This window comes from Candoia aspera, chromosome 2 (assembly GCF_035149785.1).
Source record: "Candoia aspera isolate rCanAsp1 chromosome 2, rCanAsp1.hap2, whole genome shotgun sequence".
NCBI classification, from domain to species: domain Eukaryota; kingdom Metazoa; phylum Chordata; class Lepidosauria; order Squamata; family Boidae; genus Candoia; species Candoia aspera.
The window spans coordinates 263,663,732-263,683,712 of NC_086154.1; the positions used below are offsets into that span (position 1 = coordinate 263,663,732).

General features: G+C 45.4%; 1 protein-coding gene across 1 annotated transcript; it reads right to left on the reverse strand.

Annotated features, from left to right (window-relative positions):
* Positions 1-1,112: 1,112 nt before the first annotated feature.
* DCTN3 (dynactin subunit 3) lies at positions 1,113-10,726 on the reverse strand. Its single transcript, XM_063295903.1, has 7 exons — positions 10,584-10,726; positions 8,376-8,460; positions 5,608-5,694; positions 4,587-4,670; positions 2,694-2,752; positions 1,748-1,808; positions 1,113-1,520 (listed from the first exon to the last, which is right to left on the reverse strand). The coding sequence occupies exons 1-7, from the start codon at positions 10,686-10,688 to the stop codon at positions 1,432-1,434; spliced, it is 570 nt and encodes a 189-aa protein (XP_063151973.1). The 5' UTR covers positions 10,689-10,726; the 3' UTR covers positions 1,113-1,431.
* Positions 10,727-19,981: the final 9,255 nt, after the last annotated feature.

Below are 19,981 nucleotides of genomic sequence, written 5' to 3' on the forward strand. Positions count from 1 at the left end.
AGTGTTTCTCAACCACAGCAACTGTAAGATGTGTGGACTTCAACTCCCAGAATTCCCCAGCCAGCCATGCTGGCTGGGGAATTCTGGGAATTGAAGTCCACACATCTTACAGTTGCTGCGGTTGAGAAACACTGGTATAGACTCTGTCCATCTTCTCTGCACCAAAGGCTGATGAAGTAATTCAGTATTTTGTACTTAGCTACACCGGAAGCAGAGCTCCTTCTTTTGGTTGTGAACTCACGGTTGGCTTGAACCATGCACTAGATCAGGCTGAAATGAGGTTGTGTCGTTTGTGGTTCTGTATGTTTTCAGGAACTCGGCCGACATCTTAGCATTCTGTGTGAACCCAACTAACACGTGAAGCCATCTTGTGGTTTGTTTGGGCAGAACATGCTGTATGAACACAGCAGCCGCCGTTTGTTAATTCTGGGTTAGGATTTGAAGCCCACCAATTCTTAAGTCACGGGTTCGGATTGGATATGATAAATAGCTACGCCTCAATTCACACTCATCTGGAGAAGGGAGGTGGAAATTCCAGGAATCTGCCCTAATGTATCTGGAAATTCAGACAGACAAGATCTGAAGGGGGATGTTCTCAATAGTTGTTCAATAGCTTTGGCTGCAGCACAGCATAGTTGCCTATATTGGAAAAAAAGAGTGGGGGGGGGAATTGTCACCCAGAACAACTGTATCACTGATCAGTGTCTGTGTGGCTCTGGGGTCTCAGGTGGGTCCAAAGTGAGGGGCTTAGCTGCAACTGATTTCAGGTCATTCCCATCACCCCCTTCCAGATCTCCCGACGTTCTTGGAGGCTTCAAGGCTCTGCCAAGCATTCTCCCACAGAGGCAAATTCTTGGTGACTATTTCTCATGAGTAAAATTCTCCCCTACTAATTAATTCTAAGTAACCGTCTTCTAGAAGAAATAGGTAATATTTTGCTACATAAGAACAAAGTATCGTGAGATGGAGATGTAATTTATTATTCTGAAGGCTTCAGCAACTACAAAAATGTATCTTCCATCTCTCTGGCACCTTCAAGAGAGTGGAATATGATTTTAAAAGATGGGATGAGGTCCTGCGCTGTCTTAAATAAGCAGACACCAACCAGACTGTTGGGGATTCATGAGGATTTTATTATGGTCCGTAGTAACAGGTACTTCGTCTGACAAATCATGCATTCCCAATGAATTGGCTGAATGAAGAATAAAAATAAATTAAGGGGAAACAGTAACCTTAAAGAAGATGTGGAGGCATTTAGCCCCATAAGGTCAGGACATGGCTTCCAGACTGACGCCACGCTACCAGGTGAAACTCAGGGGTGCTACCAATTCCCAGGCAACCCCTGTTAACGCAGAGATCCGGGATCTGAAGCAGGAGATTATGTGAAGCTCGAAAGGGCCCAGAAGCCTGAATGACACCGAGGCCTGGCCTTCACTCGGGAGCAGGCCTCACTTGCTTTGCAGCTTCCAGCTGGGTCAGCATTTCATCCCACTGGACAAACTGTTTAGAAAGAAGGAGAGTCTGGAGGGATGCTTTAAGGAAAAGGGAAGCTGGAAAAGGCTCGAAAACCTGCCAGCAGAAATCAGGAGCAGAAAAAAAGCAAAGGAAATTCTAATGGACAACCCAAGAAACAGTCAAGTCGGCTCAAAGCCTTACGGCAGCCAGAGGAAAGCTGAGCAAGTGAAACGGGCAGCTTCATGCGAACAGCACAGGCTTACACCCCCCAAACACAGCGAGAAAAAGGATATCATTTTGTTGTAATCTTCTAGAAGTAACCGGATGTTCTCGGTCACAGCTTCGCACTGATCCTGCAACATCAGAAGAGTTCAATCAATCCGTATTTCCCAGCCTATGTGATTTGGTATTTTAAGTACTAAACACTGCAAGCGCTCCATTCCACCCCACTGACAGGGAGTTACTTATTTCTTAATCTTTCAAACTATTAAGACTTGGGGTTGTTAGTTAAAACTAGATGTGGAAGATTCAGCATCAGTTTAAAAAGAGGACTTTGTTGGCACCATGTAGATAGACTGTGGAATTTCTCTGCTATTATCAGATGTTGGGAGATAGTTTCCAATTCAGGCAGCTTTCAATTTCCCGAAGGAAATTTGCTACTAGCAACTTCTGAATCACAGAAAGTAGCCTGTTCATACCAGCACGGGTAAGCAACTGCCTCCCTGCCCTGTGAGTTTCCTGATCTAGCCACAAACGCTTGTGTTCTTTACCGTACTTACTCCGTTTACACAATTTCCTTGACCAGGCTAGGTCAAGACTTAGTGGCTGCATTTGCATACCACATGAAGAAGCCTGGTCAGTTTTAAGTTGAATGGTTTTCCATTAATTTATTGTCCATTGTACTGTGCAAAAAATGAGGCAATTCACACAAATGCAGCCTGTCTGTCCCTAAGGCAACACCAACAGTGTCTGTGTTTATTAAAAAATGCAAGAAGACAGCAGCGTGATTGAAGCTGCAACCGACAGTCTGCTTTTTCAGACTCCCTACTGCACACAGGGTGGGACAAAACCCAGCACAATCTAAGGAATGACATTAGACTCCCCTTTCTTTTGGGGGAGGATTCGCTCCTAAGGAAGCTCAAGTGTCTGCTGCGGACAGGTGGGGCCTCAGGTGGGAGTGGATGCAGGCTGGCTAAGCTGGGCGTTAATTCTTAGCTCTTTTCCAGCCTGGAGCTTACCTGCTGCTGAAGGTGTATCTGTGAAAGCCGCTGGAGCTTGGTGGCATGATCAGGAGCAGCTGCAAGAGATCGGAAAGGGGAAGCCAGCCTCTTGTGACCACTGTTCAAAGCACGGCAAAGGGAACAGGGGGCCTTGCCTCCCCAAATGGCAACTGGGGGCTGTTGGGGAGGTAAGTGGGAGCAGTTTGGCTCCTAAAAGTTTCCCATTACTATTCTCTTTCTTCAAATCACAAAAAATGGTTTTGTAGAACCGGGAAGCTGAATTGATGCCCGTGAAGCCTCCAACTCTCCGCCACTGAGTTCCACCCCTCTTTAAATTTTGTTCCATCTGACAGATGTCAGCGCTTTGAGGTAGGGCAGGTCAGGAAACAGACTCCATGAGGACTACTGGAATGTGAAGGGTAGAATAACAGAGTTTCCCTCTGCCCCTCCTTTATACCCAAAAGTGGGGCAACCTTTTGAGGAGTTTCTTCCTCAACCCCTCCTCTCTTTCAGGGCTGAGTGGATGCTTCTACATAGCTACTTTTGCGTCCCTTCTTTAAGATTATCTTCATATTTCTTTATGCATGCATTTTAGCAACCATAACATTAATCAGAGGAAAGCTGGAGGCAAATGGCCAAGTTCTACATAAGCAATGGCTTTTTTCTCCTTAGCAACAATGGCTGGCAGGATCTCCATGTTCAACCTTCTGACTTCCTCACCCAGCCCCACTTGCTCATCTTAATTCCAGCTGCAGGAGCTGAGGCCTCCACAGAGCATCTGAACTACCACAGCATGCTCTCATCTTGTTTCTGCTTGTGCTAACCAACCAACTCCATTTCAGCCTTGCGTGTTGGGCAAACACAACTGCTACGGTGAGTCCGCAGCCGAATGCCTTGCATCAATCTAGGCCTGCATTGTGCCATGTGCAGAAATTGCACACTGAAGCAAGCAGGTGAACCAGAAGATGTTGGTGACTGTTGACAAAGATGACGGCAAAGCAATACTGTGGTCCTATTGTGGTTCCCATGCTGGCTGGGGAATTCTGGGAGTTGAAGTCCACACATCTTAAAAGTTGTCACAGTTGAGAAACACTGTCTCAATGTCTGGCAGCAGTGGCATCTGTCACAGGCTGCACTAAGTCATGCCTTTGCTTTACTATGGCTTACTGAGTAAGACACACCTGGCCAGTTTCCATGCTCAAGGCGGTAAATACACATATTAGGTTCGTAAAACACAGTAGAGCAAAACCGTATACATCGTATTGCGGCTTACGTGAAACAGGCCAGCGACTGGGTTGCGGTGCTCCTTCTTGGCTCGCAGCCTACATGCTCACTCCCTTACAGGCTGCTATGCAACGCTATGACTATTATTTCCTTGGCTGCTCAGTGGCCAGTCCATAAGATGTGCTTCTCTTAGGCTCAGAGGATCAAGGCCCCAGAGGGTACCTCACTACACCCCATTCTAATCCTGAATGTGAACATACGAGAAAGGAAATAGGGTAAATTCTTTGAGGGCAGGGCTATCAAGGGCCACTGTTCTTGCAGGCTCAGTGTTATCTCCAGCACGGAGGCAGCCTGCTTCTATGGAAGCTAACGGAAGTACCGTTGCAAGGATGTCTCCCACTGTGCGAAACAAATTGTTAGAGTAAAATCAAATCTCGGTTTGATACAGAGTGAAGCTCAGGACAGGACTTCCTTTCATCCGCAAAGCCAGCCATTCAATTGAGATGGGTTTGTATTCTTTTACCACACAAACTCAGTTCAGGTAACAGACCAAAATGGCATTTATATGAAAATATATACATGAATCAGAATCAAGTGAGCTGCAATACTTGGCGAAAGTGTGATAGATACAGGGCTTGGTATAAGTAAAAAGATGGATCCAGGGATAAAGGATAGAGAGCAACTCACCTTTGATGTGTGCACTGTCCAAATACGGCTGTAGGCTGTTCACCTGCTCCAGAAGTGCTGCCTGGGCCGTGATGGATTGTTCTTCTGGGGGTAGGAAAAGCATTACGTGAGTCAGGCAGAAGCTGTAGCTTTGCTCGTTCAGCAGCCACAGACCACGCGACCCGTGCCCAGATGGAGCAGATTATCAACTGACCAGAGCTGGCTGGCTAACGAGACCAGAACCAACCTTAAGACAGCTTAAAACTTACCTATTTTGAACTGTGCACCGCTGAGTACAATAAGGATTATTTTCAAATAAATGTGCATAAGGTTACGACCTAAAAACAGTACTAAGATTACGCTTTCTCTTTTCAATGGTTTGTTGTTGCTGTTTATTCGTTCAGTCACTTCCGACTCTTCGTGACTCCATGGACCAGCCCACACCAGAGCCTCCTGTCGGTCGTCGCCACCCCCAGCTCCCCCAGGGACGGGTCCGTCACCTCTAGAATATCATCCATCCACCTTGCCCTTGGTCGGCCCCTCTTCCTTTTGCCCTCCACTCTCCCTAGCATCAGCATCTTCTCCAGGCTGTCCTGTCTTCTCATTATGTGGCCAAAGTATTTCAGTTTTGCCTTTAATATCACTTCCTCAAGTGAGCAGTCTGGCTTTATTTCCTGGAGGAAGGACTGGTTTGATCTTCTTGCAGTCCAAGGCACTCTCAGAGTTTTCCTCCAACACCACAGTTCCAGAGCATCCATCTTCCTTCTCTCAGCCTTCCTTATGGTCCAGCTCTCGCAGCCACATGTTACTACGGGGAACACCATTGCTTTAACTATGCGGACCCTTGTTGTCAGTGTGATGTCTCTGCTCTTAACTATTTTATTGAGATGGGTCATTGCTCTTCTCCCAAGGATTTTCAATGGTTACAAATCTGAAAAATGACTGACAAAAACCTAGGGCAAATAAGTACTTTATAAATTAAAATCTACTGCTAAAAACACATAACCTAAGTGCCTACATTAAGAGTCATTTCAGGAACTACCTGCCAAGATGAACTGCAGCTTCATGGCATCTGGGACAGCCATTCGATCAATGTACTGAGGATCCAGGTATTTTAGGATGTCTTCAACTTAGAGGAAGAACAACATAAAACAGAATTAGAACTTTAGAATGCAATAACAATAGAAACGGTGCTGTTAAATCACACAGAATGCTTAAGAGCACTGAATCAGTAACAAGCCTTGTGCCTATCAAGGCTTTTTCTTGGAATTATGCCCCTTCCTGGAGCGAGAGGCCCTTTGAACGGTCACTCATGCCCTGATCATCTCCCATATAGACTACTGCAATGCACTCTACATGGGGCTACCCTTGAAGACTATCCAGAAGCTACAGCTGGTCCAAAATGCAGCCACGCAGGCAATTTTAGGTGCTTCAAGATCAGCACATATAACTGCGAGCTGCATTGGGTGCCAGTTTGCTTCCGGGTCCAATTCAAGGGGTTGGTTATCACCCTTAAAGCCCTACATGGCATGGGGCCAGGTTACCTGAGGGACCGCCTCATCCCCCTAACATCAACCCGCCCCACCCGGTCATGCAGAGAGGGCATGCTGCGAATCCTGCCGGTTAGAGAATTCCACCTGGCAGGGTCCAGGAGGCAGGCCTTCTCTGCAGTGGCACCCGCCCTCTGGAATATTCTGCCCCCGGAGGTAAGGCAGGCCCCTTTGTTCCTGGCCTTCCGGAAGAACTTGAAAACCTGGCTCTGCTGCATCGCTTGGGGTGGGAGAGGTAATAGCTCGTCTTGGGGGTGGCTAGCACCATAGATCCTTCCCACTGAATAACAACGTTGCCCCTTGGGTTTGGTATTTATCTTATTTTTATTTACTGGTGTATTTATTGTAATGTATATTTTATGATTTTAATTCTGGTTTTATTGTAAACCGCCCAGAGTCTCCCTTTCTTGGGGGAGATGGGCAGTAATAGAAGTTTGAAAAATAAATAAAATAAATAAATTACTTTAGATGAAGAGTGTTGGCCAAGTGTTAATGCTAAATACTCTCAAACAAAAAGAAAAACAATACTAAGAACCACCAGATGGCATGCTAATATTTTTTCAATGCCTTCTTCCGACTTTTCAAAATAGGGAAGGTAACACCAGCATGCCATCATACACTTTTAGAATTGCAGAATTGGAAGGTGTCCTACAGGCCAGCTAGTCTAACGTCATACTCAATCCAGGATCCACTAGAGCATCCCTGAAAAATGACCATCCAGATTCTGAAACACCTCTGGGGAAGGAGAACCCAGGACATGCAGCAGCTTCTTCCACTAGCTGATAGCTCAAACGCTCAGGAAGCTGCTCCTGACACCAAGCCTGAACGTCCTTCCTTGTGGTTTTAACCCAGTAGTCCTGGTCCTGCCCTCTTGGGCAACAGAAAATAAGTCCACTTTCTCTTCTGTGAGGCAACCCTGCCATTGTTTGTTTATTTATACATGCACATGGCTGCCAAACTCAAACTATGTGACTCTAGGTGGCATACAAAAAAGACAACTATAATCAGTACAAAATAATATAGCTCATTAAACAATAAAACAATAACACTAAACAATAAAATGGTGAACGGAACTGAAAACTTCTACAACTCAGCCTAAAGCCCAGGGGATCAGCCAAGTCTTAACTGCCCTCCTAAATGCCCATAGGGTTGGGGCCAACTGTATGTGTGGGGGAAGATCGCTCCAAAGGGCAGGGGCTGTCACAGAGGGACCTCTCAGTCGTCCTTCTGTAGGCTAACCATGCCCAGATGCAGAACTTTACAGTTCTCTATGTTAAATTTCATCTTATTTGTTTCAGGCCACTGCTCAAGCCTGTCTAGATCTTTCTGAATCCCCTCTCTGTCCTCTGAAGTATTAGCCTCCCAGCCTTCTGTCATCTGAAAACTATAAAGAATGATCTAAATACTGTACTAAAAATTGCTTATTTCACAACTACATAAACCCTTCAGAAAAGGGTTCCTTGGTTATATTGATTGTGGGATGTTGTGATTGTTCTTGGCTGCTATTTTATGTTATTTATGTTTTTAATTATTGATTCCTTTTTCTGTTTTGTTAGCCACCCAGAGTAATGTATATGAGATGGGCAGCCACATAAAACCAACCAACAAACCTAAGCAACTTACCATTCTTAGTATACAGAATACCAGATGTTTGTTTGTTTATCGTATTTTTCCACCACCCATCTTGAAAACTCTGGGCGGTTTACAAAATGAGTCCAGATGAATATCTAGCATAAACTCAATTGTAATTCTAAGCAACAGTATTAATGTACTAAGCTAAAATGCATGGATCAAGTAAATCATTTTACATAATTCAGAGAAGGCAAAGTTGTTAAGAGCCAGGCATGCGTTTATTTGAGAAATTGTCTCGGCAGTGCAAATGCATTGTAACCAATACATTTCTATGCTCCTTTGTTCCCATTTCTGTATAACGAAAAAAAAAATCACTTTATTTATTTATTAGCATTACTAGGATGCTCCATTCCCAACAGACTCTGGGCAGCAAACACGGTTAAATAAAGCTAAAATCATCAAAAGGTTCTAAACACTAGCGCTATGGAAACTTCAACATCTTCAGCCCAACAGGATTCATACTACTCACACCAGCTTTTGGCAAAGGGTGCATTACGTTCAAGAAACAATTTGGCAACATCACCAGTTTAAAACAGGTTTCCTCAACATTCAGCAGTTATAAGATCTCTTTAAGACAGCTGATGGAGCAAACCAGCATTTTGTTTTTGAAAAAAAGAAAAGTACTTACTTTTTTTGAAAAGAATTTTAACTCTCTCTCTTTTGCTTGCAATGTTTCCCAAGGCCACTTGAACCTTGACTAAGCCATCTGCTACCTAGAGGGGGGAAAGGCTGTTACTCACAACTGGAAAGAAAAAAAGCTTCATACAGGTTGCTTTAAAGCACTGTTTTTCAGTGCTTACAGATGGATCTCTTTATGATCTGTTCTAGGATCTTCCCAGGGATTCATATTAGACTGATCAGTCTAGAGCAATGATTTTCAACTTTGGCAGCTTTAAGATGGGTGGACTTCAACTCCCAGACTTCTGGCTGGGGAATTCTGGGAATTGAAGTCCACCCATCTTAAAGTTGCCAACTTTGGAAAATATTGCTTTAAACTGAGTCTGAACCATGAGTAACAAATGGAAAGGCACATTTACTAAAAATTGGACACTAGAGGGAACTAAAGATTACAATTAAAGGAGAAGAACACTCAAACTTGACTTACAATTACAGAATGAAGCAAAATATTTTAACATTGGACAAACTGAAGGATATTTTTGAACAATGGGCCCAGAAGTTAATTTTAATAACGTCCGCCTCTATAGACGGACTGTCTGAACCAGGATTTCTCAACCAGGGTTCCATGGAACCCTAGGGTTTCATGAGAGGTCACTGGGGGTTCCCTGGGAGATCATGATTTATTTAAAAAATAATTTCAAATTTGGGCAACTTCACCTTAAAGAGGTACATTTCATTCTTTATTTTTAGTTTAAGAACACTGTTAATGCATACAGACAGGCATGAAACGAATAATTTTGAAACTCTTGGCCTATATTTGAGCCTGAATGTGCAGGGATTCCCCAAGGCCTGAAAAATATTTCAAGGGTTCCTCCAGGGTCAAAAGGTTGAGAAAGGCTGGTCTAAAAGATGTTATGGAAAAGGAACAAGTTCTGCCTGACAAGATTGAAACTGAGTTGAAAGTGGACTTAAAAATGACACGGTGCAAGAATTACATGGAAAAAGATGTCACACCGGATATACAAAAGAAACTGGCTGATATCTTAATAATTAAAAGGGATATACAAACAACAAACCAAAAGAGTGACCTGGATAATTTTCCGATATTGGATTTACAAAAGAAGCTTGTTAAAAAAAGTTCTGAAGAATTACGTGAGATGGGACGAAGAAAAAAATGAAAAAAAAATCAACTTCTTCGGTATTATTTGAAGGAACTAAAGATTAAGACTGTTAGATGTAAAAGGAAGAAATATATAATTGATTTATTTGATCTAGGTTAAAATAGATATGTTATCTCTGGTAACCCTTAATGGACTTTTGCTGACATCAGGACTGAACGACAAGGCTTTAAGGATTTGTTTATAGGTAAGAGATGGGATATGGGAAGAAGAAATCATTTGTTGTATTTTAAGAGAAGGTGATAAGTTACTAAAATTGTTTATACTTGTTGTGATGAAGGTGGGAAGTCACTTCTTTATATTTCTTTTCTTTCTCTTTATCATAGTCTTATTTTTTTCTTTTCCCCTTTTTTCTTTTCTGCGTCTTCTATTCTTTCTTTTTATTTTACTATTTTTTTCAATTTGTATTAGTTTTTATTGTTATAATTATAATATTTAATAAAATTGCTATATATTTTTTTTAAAAAGAAAGGCACATTTACTTAAATAAATGCAAGGAAGGGGCAAACAAAGATCTTCCTAAGCTGAGAATTTTCATTCTGGTGGTCAAATTCACCTTTCCTGAGAAGATCAAAGAGAAAGCTGCCAGGGCAAGCTGAAAAAATGACTTTGGGGCCCTATCTTCTGCCCAAGAAGCATGGCAGGAGTTGTGCATGATGGGAACTGTTGTCCTTTTGGCAATATTCAGAGGGCAGTGGTTGCTAAGCTGTCATCTTTGGCGAGAGGAAATGTTCAACTGACAGGCTCGGTGTTCCCACGCCAGGCCTAGATGGGGTTAGTGGACCCGGTCAGTCAACCCCTTTCTGACGCTCCCGCAGTTACGCGTGTCGTGGGGACGGAGCCATAAAACGTGTCACTTTTTAAAAACAAGAATAAAGTAAATGCAGCGCCCCTCGCGTCCTTAGCGGCCTCGCACCCCACAATGTACTCCAGGGCCCAGCAGAGCTCAGCCGCTGGCTGGCAGGGGACGATGGGCCCTGAGATACGTGGCCTCCGAAGGGTCCCCGATGGCGGCGATGCCCGCCAGCCGCAGCCCTTACCTTCCGGGCTCCCCCCGCAGATGCGGCTCCCGCGGGGGCCCCGAACACCCGCTCCTCCAAGGCGTCCAGGCGGCTCTGCAGCTGCCGCACCTCCGCCACCGCCATCTTGGCCCCAGCCGACACCCAGCGCCTGAGGAGCCAATCAAAGCGTCCGACCTGGGCGCCGCTCTATCCTCCGGCGCGCCTCTATGTTTAATCCCGCGGCGAGGGACAGGGGGAGGCTGGGGCCGTGCCGCGAGAGGACGCTCTAACCTTTCAGAGCTCTATGGCCGCTCCTTTTGGGGACGACTACGGCCCGGACTTTTCCCTTAGGAAACCGGAAGCGATGGGCCTTGGCGTCGGCGTCGCCATGGCAACGCGCGGAGGCTTCTCAGCGGCTTCTGGGCCTGAAGCCTAAGCAGCGGGGAGCCGCGTCCATCGTCCCCAGCCAGAGGGGCTCATCCCCCGTCCCCGAGGGAGGCTTGCTTGCCTGGAATTGAAATGGCCGCTGGTCCAGGCTCCTTCTTGCTCTATGGTTGTGGCGGTGGGGGTCGCAACCGCCATCTTGACCGGTTTGACCTCCAGGGAGGCCCCGGGGGCTCCACTAAATCGGATCGTGCCCATCCTCCGGCTGGGCGTTGCTGGAAACCGACCCTGCTCCAAACGAAAACCCAAGGCGTGGGGACAGAATGAGAGCCGCAGATCAAACGTGCCCATCGGTCGAGTGATTTAAAGGATTTTAAGGATTACGCCCCTCGTAAGAAGGCAGCTCTGGGCGGCTCACAAGCGCGATAAAATCCGCCAAAACCCACCCCTGGTGCCTCAGCCCTCCTCCTCCCTGGAGGCAGCCCACAAAACCATCCCAAGGAAGCTTCAGCAGCAGCCGCAGACGGCCCACAGACGAAGGGGACCAGGGACTCACCGCCTGCAGCTGCGCCCGCTGCCCAGAGAGCTTGGCTTTGGGTGCCCTCGTTCCCTCCCACGCCCCTCCTTGTGCAACTTGGAAAGGCGGTTTGTTCCATTGTGGTGGTTCATGGTGTAGCCGGCCTCTTGTGGGAGCCCAGTCCAGGCTCCCCCACCCCGGCCTCCCAGGAAGGGTGCTGGTGAAGATCCCCCGATCCCCCGCGTTTCCTGGAGGAAGGCCCTGGCAGCCCTTGGCGGCCTCCTCCTTGGCTGCTGAAGTAACCCATTTTCTGAGAGTACACCTTCCATTTTAAAACGGATCCAGCAAGCTGAGTTTGGCCAACATGCTCAGCGACAGAACAACCCACACTGAAATTGGCAAACTGAGTATGTCATGCAAGGGATGTTACTCGGTCATGAGCTGACCTAGTCGGGCCCTGGTCAGCACGAGAAGGGGCTAAATACTCTGAGCTTCCGAACTAAAGGTCTGGCGTTGTAAGTCAGCTTCAGAAAATATATTTGGGCAGATGCTCATGATTTTTGCTGGTTCTCAAATAACGGCATGCCTGTTAGGGCGCAGGTATTTAGCACGCAACCCTGTCACCGAATATGAGTTATTTTTAATTTGTGCCCTCAGGAAGCCAGCTGAAGTCAGCAGCTCCTATCAATACAGGTCCACTTACAGCGCAAGGCGATGTAATGAAAATCCAATCAGAGGATTGGCGGGAGTAAATAAGTATGCCATTAAAATGAGAAAATCAAATCCCCAGACAGGTCTTTTTTCTCTCCCATTGATTCCTTTTATTACGGAAGTATTGCAGCTAAATAACATTAGTGTGAACCATTTCGATAGTGTTTTCCGCAGATTGCATGTCAATAACCCAATTGCAGCCTCACTCTGTATATTTGTGGGTTGTGCTTCTGGGGCGATGTTGGTCCTTTGAGTTGACCTTCCCTGCTGTACTGAGGAGGAAGGAAGGAAGAACAATGGCTGACAGTCTGGAACTCGTTGCCCATTGACTCTTAGCCATCAGTGACCCAATGTGGGCCCAGCAGTCAGGAGGAAGCAGTGCAGCTGTTTCATGCTGGGGAAGCCAGGTGGCACCGAGGTCAACCGGTTTTGCTCCAGACCACTAAAGATTATTCAGGCCTTTGAGGAATTCCCCAACACACAAATCCAGCTCTTGTCCATCTAGTTCAATGTGGTCAGACCAGACCAGCAGCCAGCTTGCTGGAATTTCATGCTGCAGATTTTCTGATCCTATCTGGAGGTAACAGGGATTGGATGTGAAGCCCTCTGCATGCCAGTCATGCGGACCACACTGAGCTATGGCCCATTGCTCCACCACTCATTCCCCAAACTGCTGGGGATGTAATACCCAGTCTCTGTAGATGCCTGTGTTCCATGGAGGTCTAACACAGCGCACCCTGTTCAGTTTGAAAGCCATTCTGAAGGCATCGTAAAGCCAGCCTGTTTTCCTTTTGCTTTGCTCTCATCAGCTGCAACTGCCAAGCACTTTCGAGAGTTTCCTGCTGCTGGAGGATGAGTGAGCAGGAAACGTAAGTTGGGAATCAGAAGGTATGGTAGGCACTTTGTGCAGTGGGGAATAAACCACCTTTGGAGAAATGCTCTTAAAAAGCACATTCAAAGTGAAGTGATGGTGTGGGAGAGGGAAAAGGACTGGTTTTCTGAGCTAGTTTATTTTTTGTAGTGTGCCAGCCCTGGTTTATAACCATGTTGTGTGATTGATGGGGCTTGTTCTGCTACAGACAAGACATATAATTTCTGTACGGTTGATGTTATATCTACCATTGTAATGGCTATATTATTCATACAACATGGTTATTGAATAAATCCATTTTGTCAGTCAGCACAATACATTGAACCACAAATGAAGTAAATGGGCATAACACGTGATGCAAGCACATCTTTTGGGTCTTTGACTGACCCATTAAGTGTGTGGTGTAAACAGAGCCATAGACTAGTTCCGTTCCAGGGAAACGGTGAAGGAACCATCTCTATACCTCTAGAGATGCTTGTGGTAAGCATACCACAAGGAAAAGAGCCAGGTTGATTTAGTGGGTAAGATTCAAATCTACCCTTAGTCATGGGATCAACCTGGGTAACTCTGGGCCATTCCTTCTGACTTTCTCTCATCCCAAGCTACCTCACAAGGTGATGGTTATAGGGAAAAGGAGGAGGAGGAAGCACTGCGAATACCACCTTGAATGCCTGGAGATAGAAATCTAAGTCATAATGAATAAACATTTGCTGGAGAAAAAAATATGACATCGTTCATTCATTCCATTTGTATGGCTGCCCATCTCAGCAAATGACTCTGGGCAGCAAACAATCTTAAAATAAGTTAATTATTGTAAGTACAAAAATTAAAGTATGCAGCAGCCGAGGAAGATGTCACTATTGATGGTTGTTAGCACAGCCAGGAGACGGGACCCTTCACGCCCCCAGGGCCCCAGGCCGGGCACAGAACCAGGTCTTTAGGGCCTTATGAAAGGCCAGCAGGGTCAGGACCATCCTAATCTCTGGAGGGAGAATGTTCCATAGGGCGGGCACTAGGGCAGAAAAGGCACGCCTCCTGGACCCTGCCAACCAAACAGGCACTCTGTGTGTGTGTATGCCTTTGAGTCCGCATTAACTCCTGGCGACTGCCTGGACAAGTCCCCGCGATTTTCTTGGCAGAGTTTTTCAGAAGTGGTGCCATGGCTGCCTCCTTCCTGGGGCTGAGAGAGAGGGACTGGCCCAAGGCCACCCAGCTGGCTTCGTGCCTGAGGCAGGACTAGAACTCAGGGTCTCCCGGTTTCTAGCCTGGTGCCTTCACCACGACACTAAACTGGCTGACAAACTGGCACTGCTATTAGGTAAATGTCATGATTTTTATGTCTGTCCCGAGAAACTGCTGGTCCACAGTTACCACAACATAGTAACATCCAGTTCTTGTCGTGTATTTACCACAAAAGACCACGGCTTCTTGCCACACAGTAACCTGTGTTAGGTGGTCCCTGTTTCAGACTTCAGCATCTCCCAGGTGGGCTGAAGGAGGCACCTTTCTGAATCTCTGAACATTTTTGGCCAGTCAGCACAGATAGTAAGGAGTGAGCAAGGAAGTTCTTGGGAAATGTTTACATCTGGTGCTTAACCAGGTCAGTTAAGACCTTGTGGGTATGCAAAGGTTGGTTAGTATTAACCTGGGTGTGTTTCTTGTGGCTCAGCAAGCTGTGCAAAACCAGTCCATTTGGTTCATTCATGGTTCTGTATATTGTGTGAACTGAGAAAATGAGTTAATTTAGTAGCCAGCTGAGTGTATTTCCCCCTTGCCGTCTCTGGCTAATGGTCTTCAGGGTTCCTTCGTTTAAGAGGCAATGTGTCTTATCTCACTTTCTTCAAAATGGGGTAAGCCAGGCCTGCTCTCTTTGGAAGTTCTCCTCCCCAGTTGTTTCCTGAGAATTGGTTGGAATCAGATGGTGTCCAAATGGAATACAGGTAGTCCTCGACTTACAACCACAATTGGGACCGGAATTTCTGTCAAAAGTTGTTGCGGTTATAAGTTGAGTCACCACGTGACTGTGGGGTGGTGCGTTGGACGTAAGTGCGAGTACAGGCCGTAAAGCACTTTTCCCGAGGCTGTCGTAACTTTGAACCGTCGTTAAATGGACGGTCTTAAGTCGAGGACTACCTGAAAAGTAATTATTAAAGACAAACAAATAAATAAACCCAGGACTCCTGCCCAAAGCCCTCTCAGGGGGCTCTTCTGGCTTCAATTACCTTTGGTCCTCCTTAGTGCTAAAGAGATGAACTCTGAGCTGCTTTGATTTAACTTACAAGCATTTCTTATGACCCAGCAGTTGGACCTCCCTCCCTCCCTTGTTTGAAGAAAGTATTAGAATTGTCATTGCTCCGTTGCTTTCAAAGGGAAAGCAGATGAGCAAACTTGCCATCCTCGGTTTTGCAAAGGTGGGAGGGAAAAAGTAGTTGCTACGGGTACGAACAGGAATTAGGCCTGGAAACGAAACGGTGGGGCCAAGTCTTTCTGTTGTGCTGTGGCGTCCAGCAGCTGTGACATGAACAAATGTCCCTCTGTGCTCCTGAAAACGTATTCTCTCTGCCTCTTACTTTGTCATGCTGTCCTTCTGTGTACGGTCCCCATTGATTCGCTTGGGCGCTATCCGTCTAGTCAGGCTCTCCCTGGGATCCGGGTGAAGTGTCCATATATCTCTTGTATCCCTTGGTCTACGGTTATCTGGTTATCTACCCCAGCTATCCGTCTGTTTGTGGGAGCTGTCTGGTGATTTAGCTCCAGCATCCATCACCCCCAAAGGCTGGCCTGGAATATTTATTGACCGTTGCGCCTCTTTTTTGATGGCAGGTGGCAACGTGGTGTGCACTGGGCACAAAAATAAATAAATCCCCCCAGCACTGATTTTCTGTGCCTTAAAAACAAATCAAAAGCATAATCCTTGAAAAGAATTAAAATCCATAAAGACATTTGTAGGAATCTGTAGAGTAGGTTGGTTTGTTTGGAGTCAGGGAAAATGATCCTGCAAGTATACGGACGAGGAAGAGGAAGTGTCACAATTAAAAAGGACTTTCTTCCTCTTTTTCCAAGGAAGAAAGCTTTGCATTAAATATACTAAAATTATTGGATTGTTTGTTGTGTTGAGGTCTTGTCATAGAAGCGTGCCTTCCCTGCAGGTCCAACTTCTCACTCTTCATGGTGGAATCCTAACTTTGAGCCTAATGGACTTACTGTGAGCCAGAGCTCAACTGCTCAAAGAAAATGCTCCTAAAAATGCAAAAAGCTTACTTCCCTTCCCAGAACAATGGATGCTATCCTTGGTCGTTGAGTCTCTTGCTAACAATATCTAGGAGCCCACTGCAGGTAGTCCTCGACTTATGACCACAGTTGGGACTGGAACTTCTGTTGCGAAGCGAGATGGTAGTTGAGTGAGTCATTTTATGACTTGTTTTGCTGCAGCTGTTAAGCAAATCGCCATGGTTGTTAAGTGAAATATGTGGTCATTAAGCAAATCTGGCTTCCCCCATTGACTCTGTTTCTTGGAAGCCAGCTGGGAAGGTCACAAATGGCGATCATGTGACCCCAGGATGCTGCAACCATCGTAAATACATGCTGGTTGCCAAACACCTGAATTTTGATCACATGACCGCAGGGACACTGCAATGGTCGTAAGTGCGAGGACCTGTTGTAAGTCACTTTTTTTCAGTGCTGTCATAACTTCAAATGGTTGCTAAACGAATGGTTGTAAGTCAAGGGCTACCTGTACTTTCTCAATTTGTCCTTAAAGCCAACAAAAGTCCTTGGATACACGCACTTCTTTGCTGCATAACACTAGTTTGAGGGGGTGGCATCTTCATATTACCCATTTTTTTCAGCCATTGCTCTTGTTCTTTGGATGGAGTTGCTGCTTGGTGCTTGATTATGTGTTGCTGGCATTCCTTGGGGCAAAATGGGCAAACCTACAAAAGCCCCCGCAGGCCAGTGAAAGACCAAGAGTCTGACTGAATAAAAAACAGGGTAGCTTTCCCTTGAAACTCTGGTCCAGCTCCTAGGGAACAATCTGTGGGACTTTTCACATAGTGCACAACCCAGCTCTGGAGGCTTTTCTGCCATGGTGGAACATCCTCCTCCTGGAGGTTAGATGGGCCCCAGTCTTGCTGGCTTTTCGCAAGGCCTTAGAGATGAGGTTTTGTCACTGGGCTTGGGGATCCAGATGTGTATCAGCACCTGTGCAGTGGTTGTGCTCATTTGTTACTGGTGTTTTTTAAAATCTCGGCTACTGATAGTATTTGTGTGGTTTTTAAATCTATAGTCTTTTTTATATATATAGTTTTGAATTTTTGTTAGCCACTGAGTCATGAATTGGATACGGGCAGCCATATAAATTGAAAAAGCTAAATAAATAAACCATGGTTTTTAACTTGGACAGTTTTAAAAGATGATGCAACAGATGGTAGACAAGGCTATCCATGTCTTCTAGTTCAGATCGCTGCAGAGGATTTCCAGCAATAGTATGCCTCTGAATTGTGGCTGTTGAGGAACACAAACAGCTGAGCATTTTCGTTGTTACTTGTGAGCTTCTCATCTTGTTGGTTCCCTCTGGCAACAGAATTCTGGGCTTGACAAGCCTCTGTTGTGATCTCAGTGAGTGAGTGATAGTGGGACCTAACTTTTGCTTGTCATTCTTATTAATATTTATCCTAGTAAAGTTCTACCTCTGCGGTCCTGCTCTTTATCCATGGAAGGAAATCTTTCAGATAACTTAAGCAGGCATAAATGACACAGCTTAGCATGTTTATGGAAATGTCCCCGTTGGCTGCATGCACACAACATGCTTAACTTAGCTGGGCAGATGCTTTGCACAACATGCTAAGCTTAATTAATTGTATAAATGTGTTCGTATAGCTGAGCATGATGTACAAACCCAGTTCATTTGATTGGTTTATGATTTGATATACCATACAAACCTGGAAAATCAGTTTATCCGTCAACCAGGTTAATCATGTAGGGTTCAGAATGCAGTGAAAGAGTTAATATTTAATTTTGGATTTTATATTTTATATGTTATATGTTATATTTTCTATTTATTTATTATATTGTATAATGAATTTTTATTCTTTTGTTTACTGTAAGCCGCCCAGAGTTGTCATTGAACGAGACTGGGCAGTGGGTAAATTAAATAAATACATAAATAAATAAAATAATATGGGTCATCCTCCTTCACGAGATTTGAGTGCTGCCTTCCCCCTTGCATACATTTGTATGAAACCACCTGTTCCCTGTTCTTTCGCTAGATGTCACATTTCTCCCTTCTTTGGCGATGGGACTTTACCTAAATGAATCCTCCTGGCAGTGAAAGGAACAGGGGTGGGGTGTGGGTGGGGGATTCAGGGGAGCCCAGCTGGCCCTTTCATTAAGGGTCTTTAGATGATGTGCTGATAAGATTGTTTTGTCCTGCTGGTTCCTCCCACACCAGTAGCCATTGTTTATGCCTCTGCTCCAGTTTGTGAAGGCGTTAGTTCTGTTTTTATTTTCTTTTTATTGTGAGTATATTATTTTACTTACACTGCAAACTGCCTTGCTAATAATTTCATCTATGTGAAAAAATAAAGTAAAAGAACAAGGATGTGGAAAAAAAGGAGAGGGAAGGCAGAGTATGTCAAGTAGGTCCCAGATCTCTCCTTCAAGAGCTGTTCCTTCCATGGAGCTGCTGTGGGAGTTCAGACATATTTTCTCTCTCTCTTATTTTTCCAGCTGTATGTTGGGGGTCTGCCTCTAAGGTTTGTTCCAAACACCCTCTTCTTGCAGCATTTTGCAAAGTAGCTTATATTGCCTTTATTCGTTCATTTTCAGAATTGACAGAAAGATTTCAAAGCAATTACCCCGTTTTATTAATTAATTAATTAAATTTATCCACCGTCCCATCTTGCTCAGTGATGACTCTGGGCGGCATACAATAAATAAAAGAATAAAAACTCATTTTAAAGTAATCCACATGACAAACAAATTAAAACAATTCTTTATATAATAGGTACATTATGGCATGCCCACACCCAACTCCTGCTGTGCTGCCTCATTGTGGTGGTGGTGGGGAGAGGGTGTTCCTGGGAGGGATGAGTGAAGAATGCTGGGAATGTGTGTCAAGAGTATATATTCCCAGCACCATCCCATGGCACCTCTGCACCCCTTGCCTGGGACTCCCATCGCTTCCCGCTTAACGACCTGTGCCTCTTGGCATTATGACAGCAACTGGGACTGCTGGGATTGTCGTCGCTAAGCGATGCGGTCATGTGACATCACGCTTTACCACCGCATCACTTAGTGATGGCAGTCCCAGCCCCGGTTGCCATTGTGACCCAAGGATGATGTCACAATGGCCAGTGTTTTCTTCCCACAGGGACAAACCAATGCCAGTTGGCTCCCCACAAGCTGGACTGGGGTGGGTGGGGAATAGCACCTCCTATTCCTATCCCCCAGCAGCTGATCAGATCCTGATCTGATTAGAAAACCACGGATAGTTTTAATTCGCAATAAAGCTGCCCGAGTCAGGTCACCATGGCGCCTTAAGTGTCACAGGTGGGACGATGTGTTGTGCTCCTTGTGTGGAACCTTCCACCATTGAGCTTCGTGGGATGAGCCCTCTTAGCCGTCGAAGCTTTCATCTCCCTCCTTTCTGTACATCCTGCATAATGTTATATACACTTCTCTCCTGTCCCTTTGTCATTCCCTTTTTTCTCCAAAGCTAAAAGCCCCAGATGCTGCATCCTTCCCCAGAAGGCATGGCTTCAGCCCCCATCCTTCGGTTTGCCCTCTTCTAAACCTTTCCATGCCCTGCAGGATCCTTCAGCAAGGCAGACTCTTAAATGGCAGCATGGGCTCTCTTTGCTGCAATTATTACCCAAGTCAATGGCAATCACACTTACCTCTAGATTGTACTTCGCTTTCCTCTCTAATCTGGTATCATTTCCCAGACATGGCCTA

Coding starts and splice junctions, on each gene's coding strand:
- DCTN3 (XM_063295903.1), bottom strand. CDS start 10,688: ATGGCGGTGGCGGAGGTGCGGCAGCTGCAGAGCCGCCTGGACGCCTTG. Junction 5,695..8,375: donor TAAAATTCTTTTCAAAAAAA/GTAAGTACTTTT, acceptor TCTTCCTCTAAG/TTGAAGACATCCTAAAATAC. Junction 1,809..2,693: donor AGATACACCTTCAGCAGCAG/GTAAGCTCCAGG, acceptor CTGATGTTGCAG/GATCAGTGCGAAGCTGTGAC.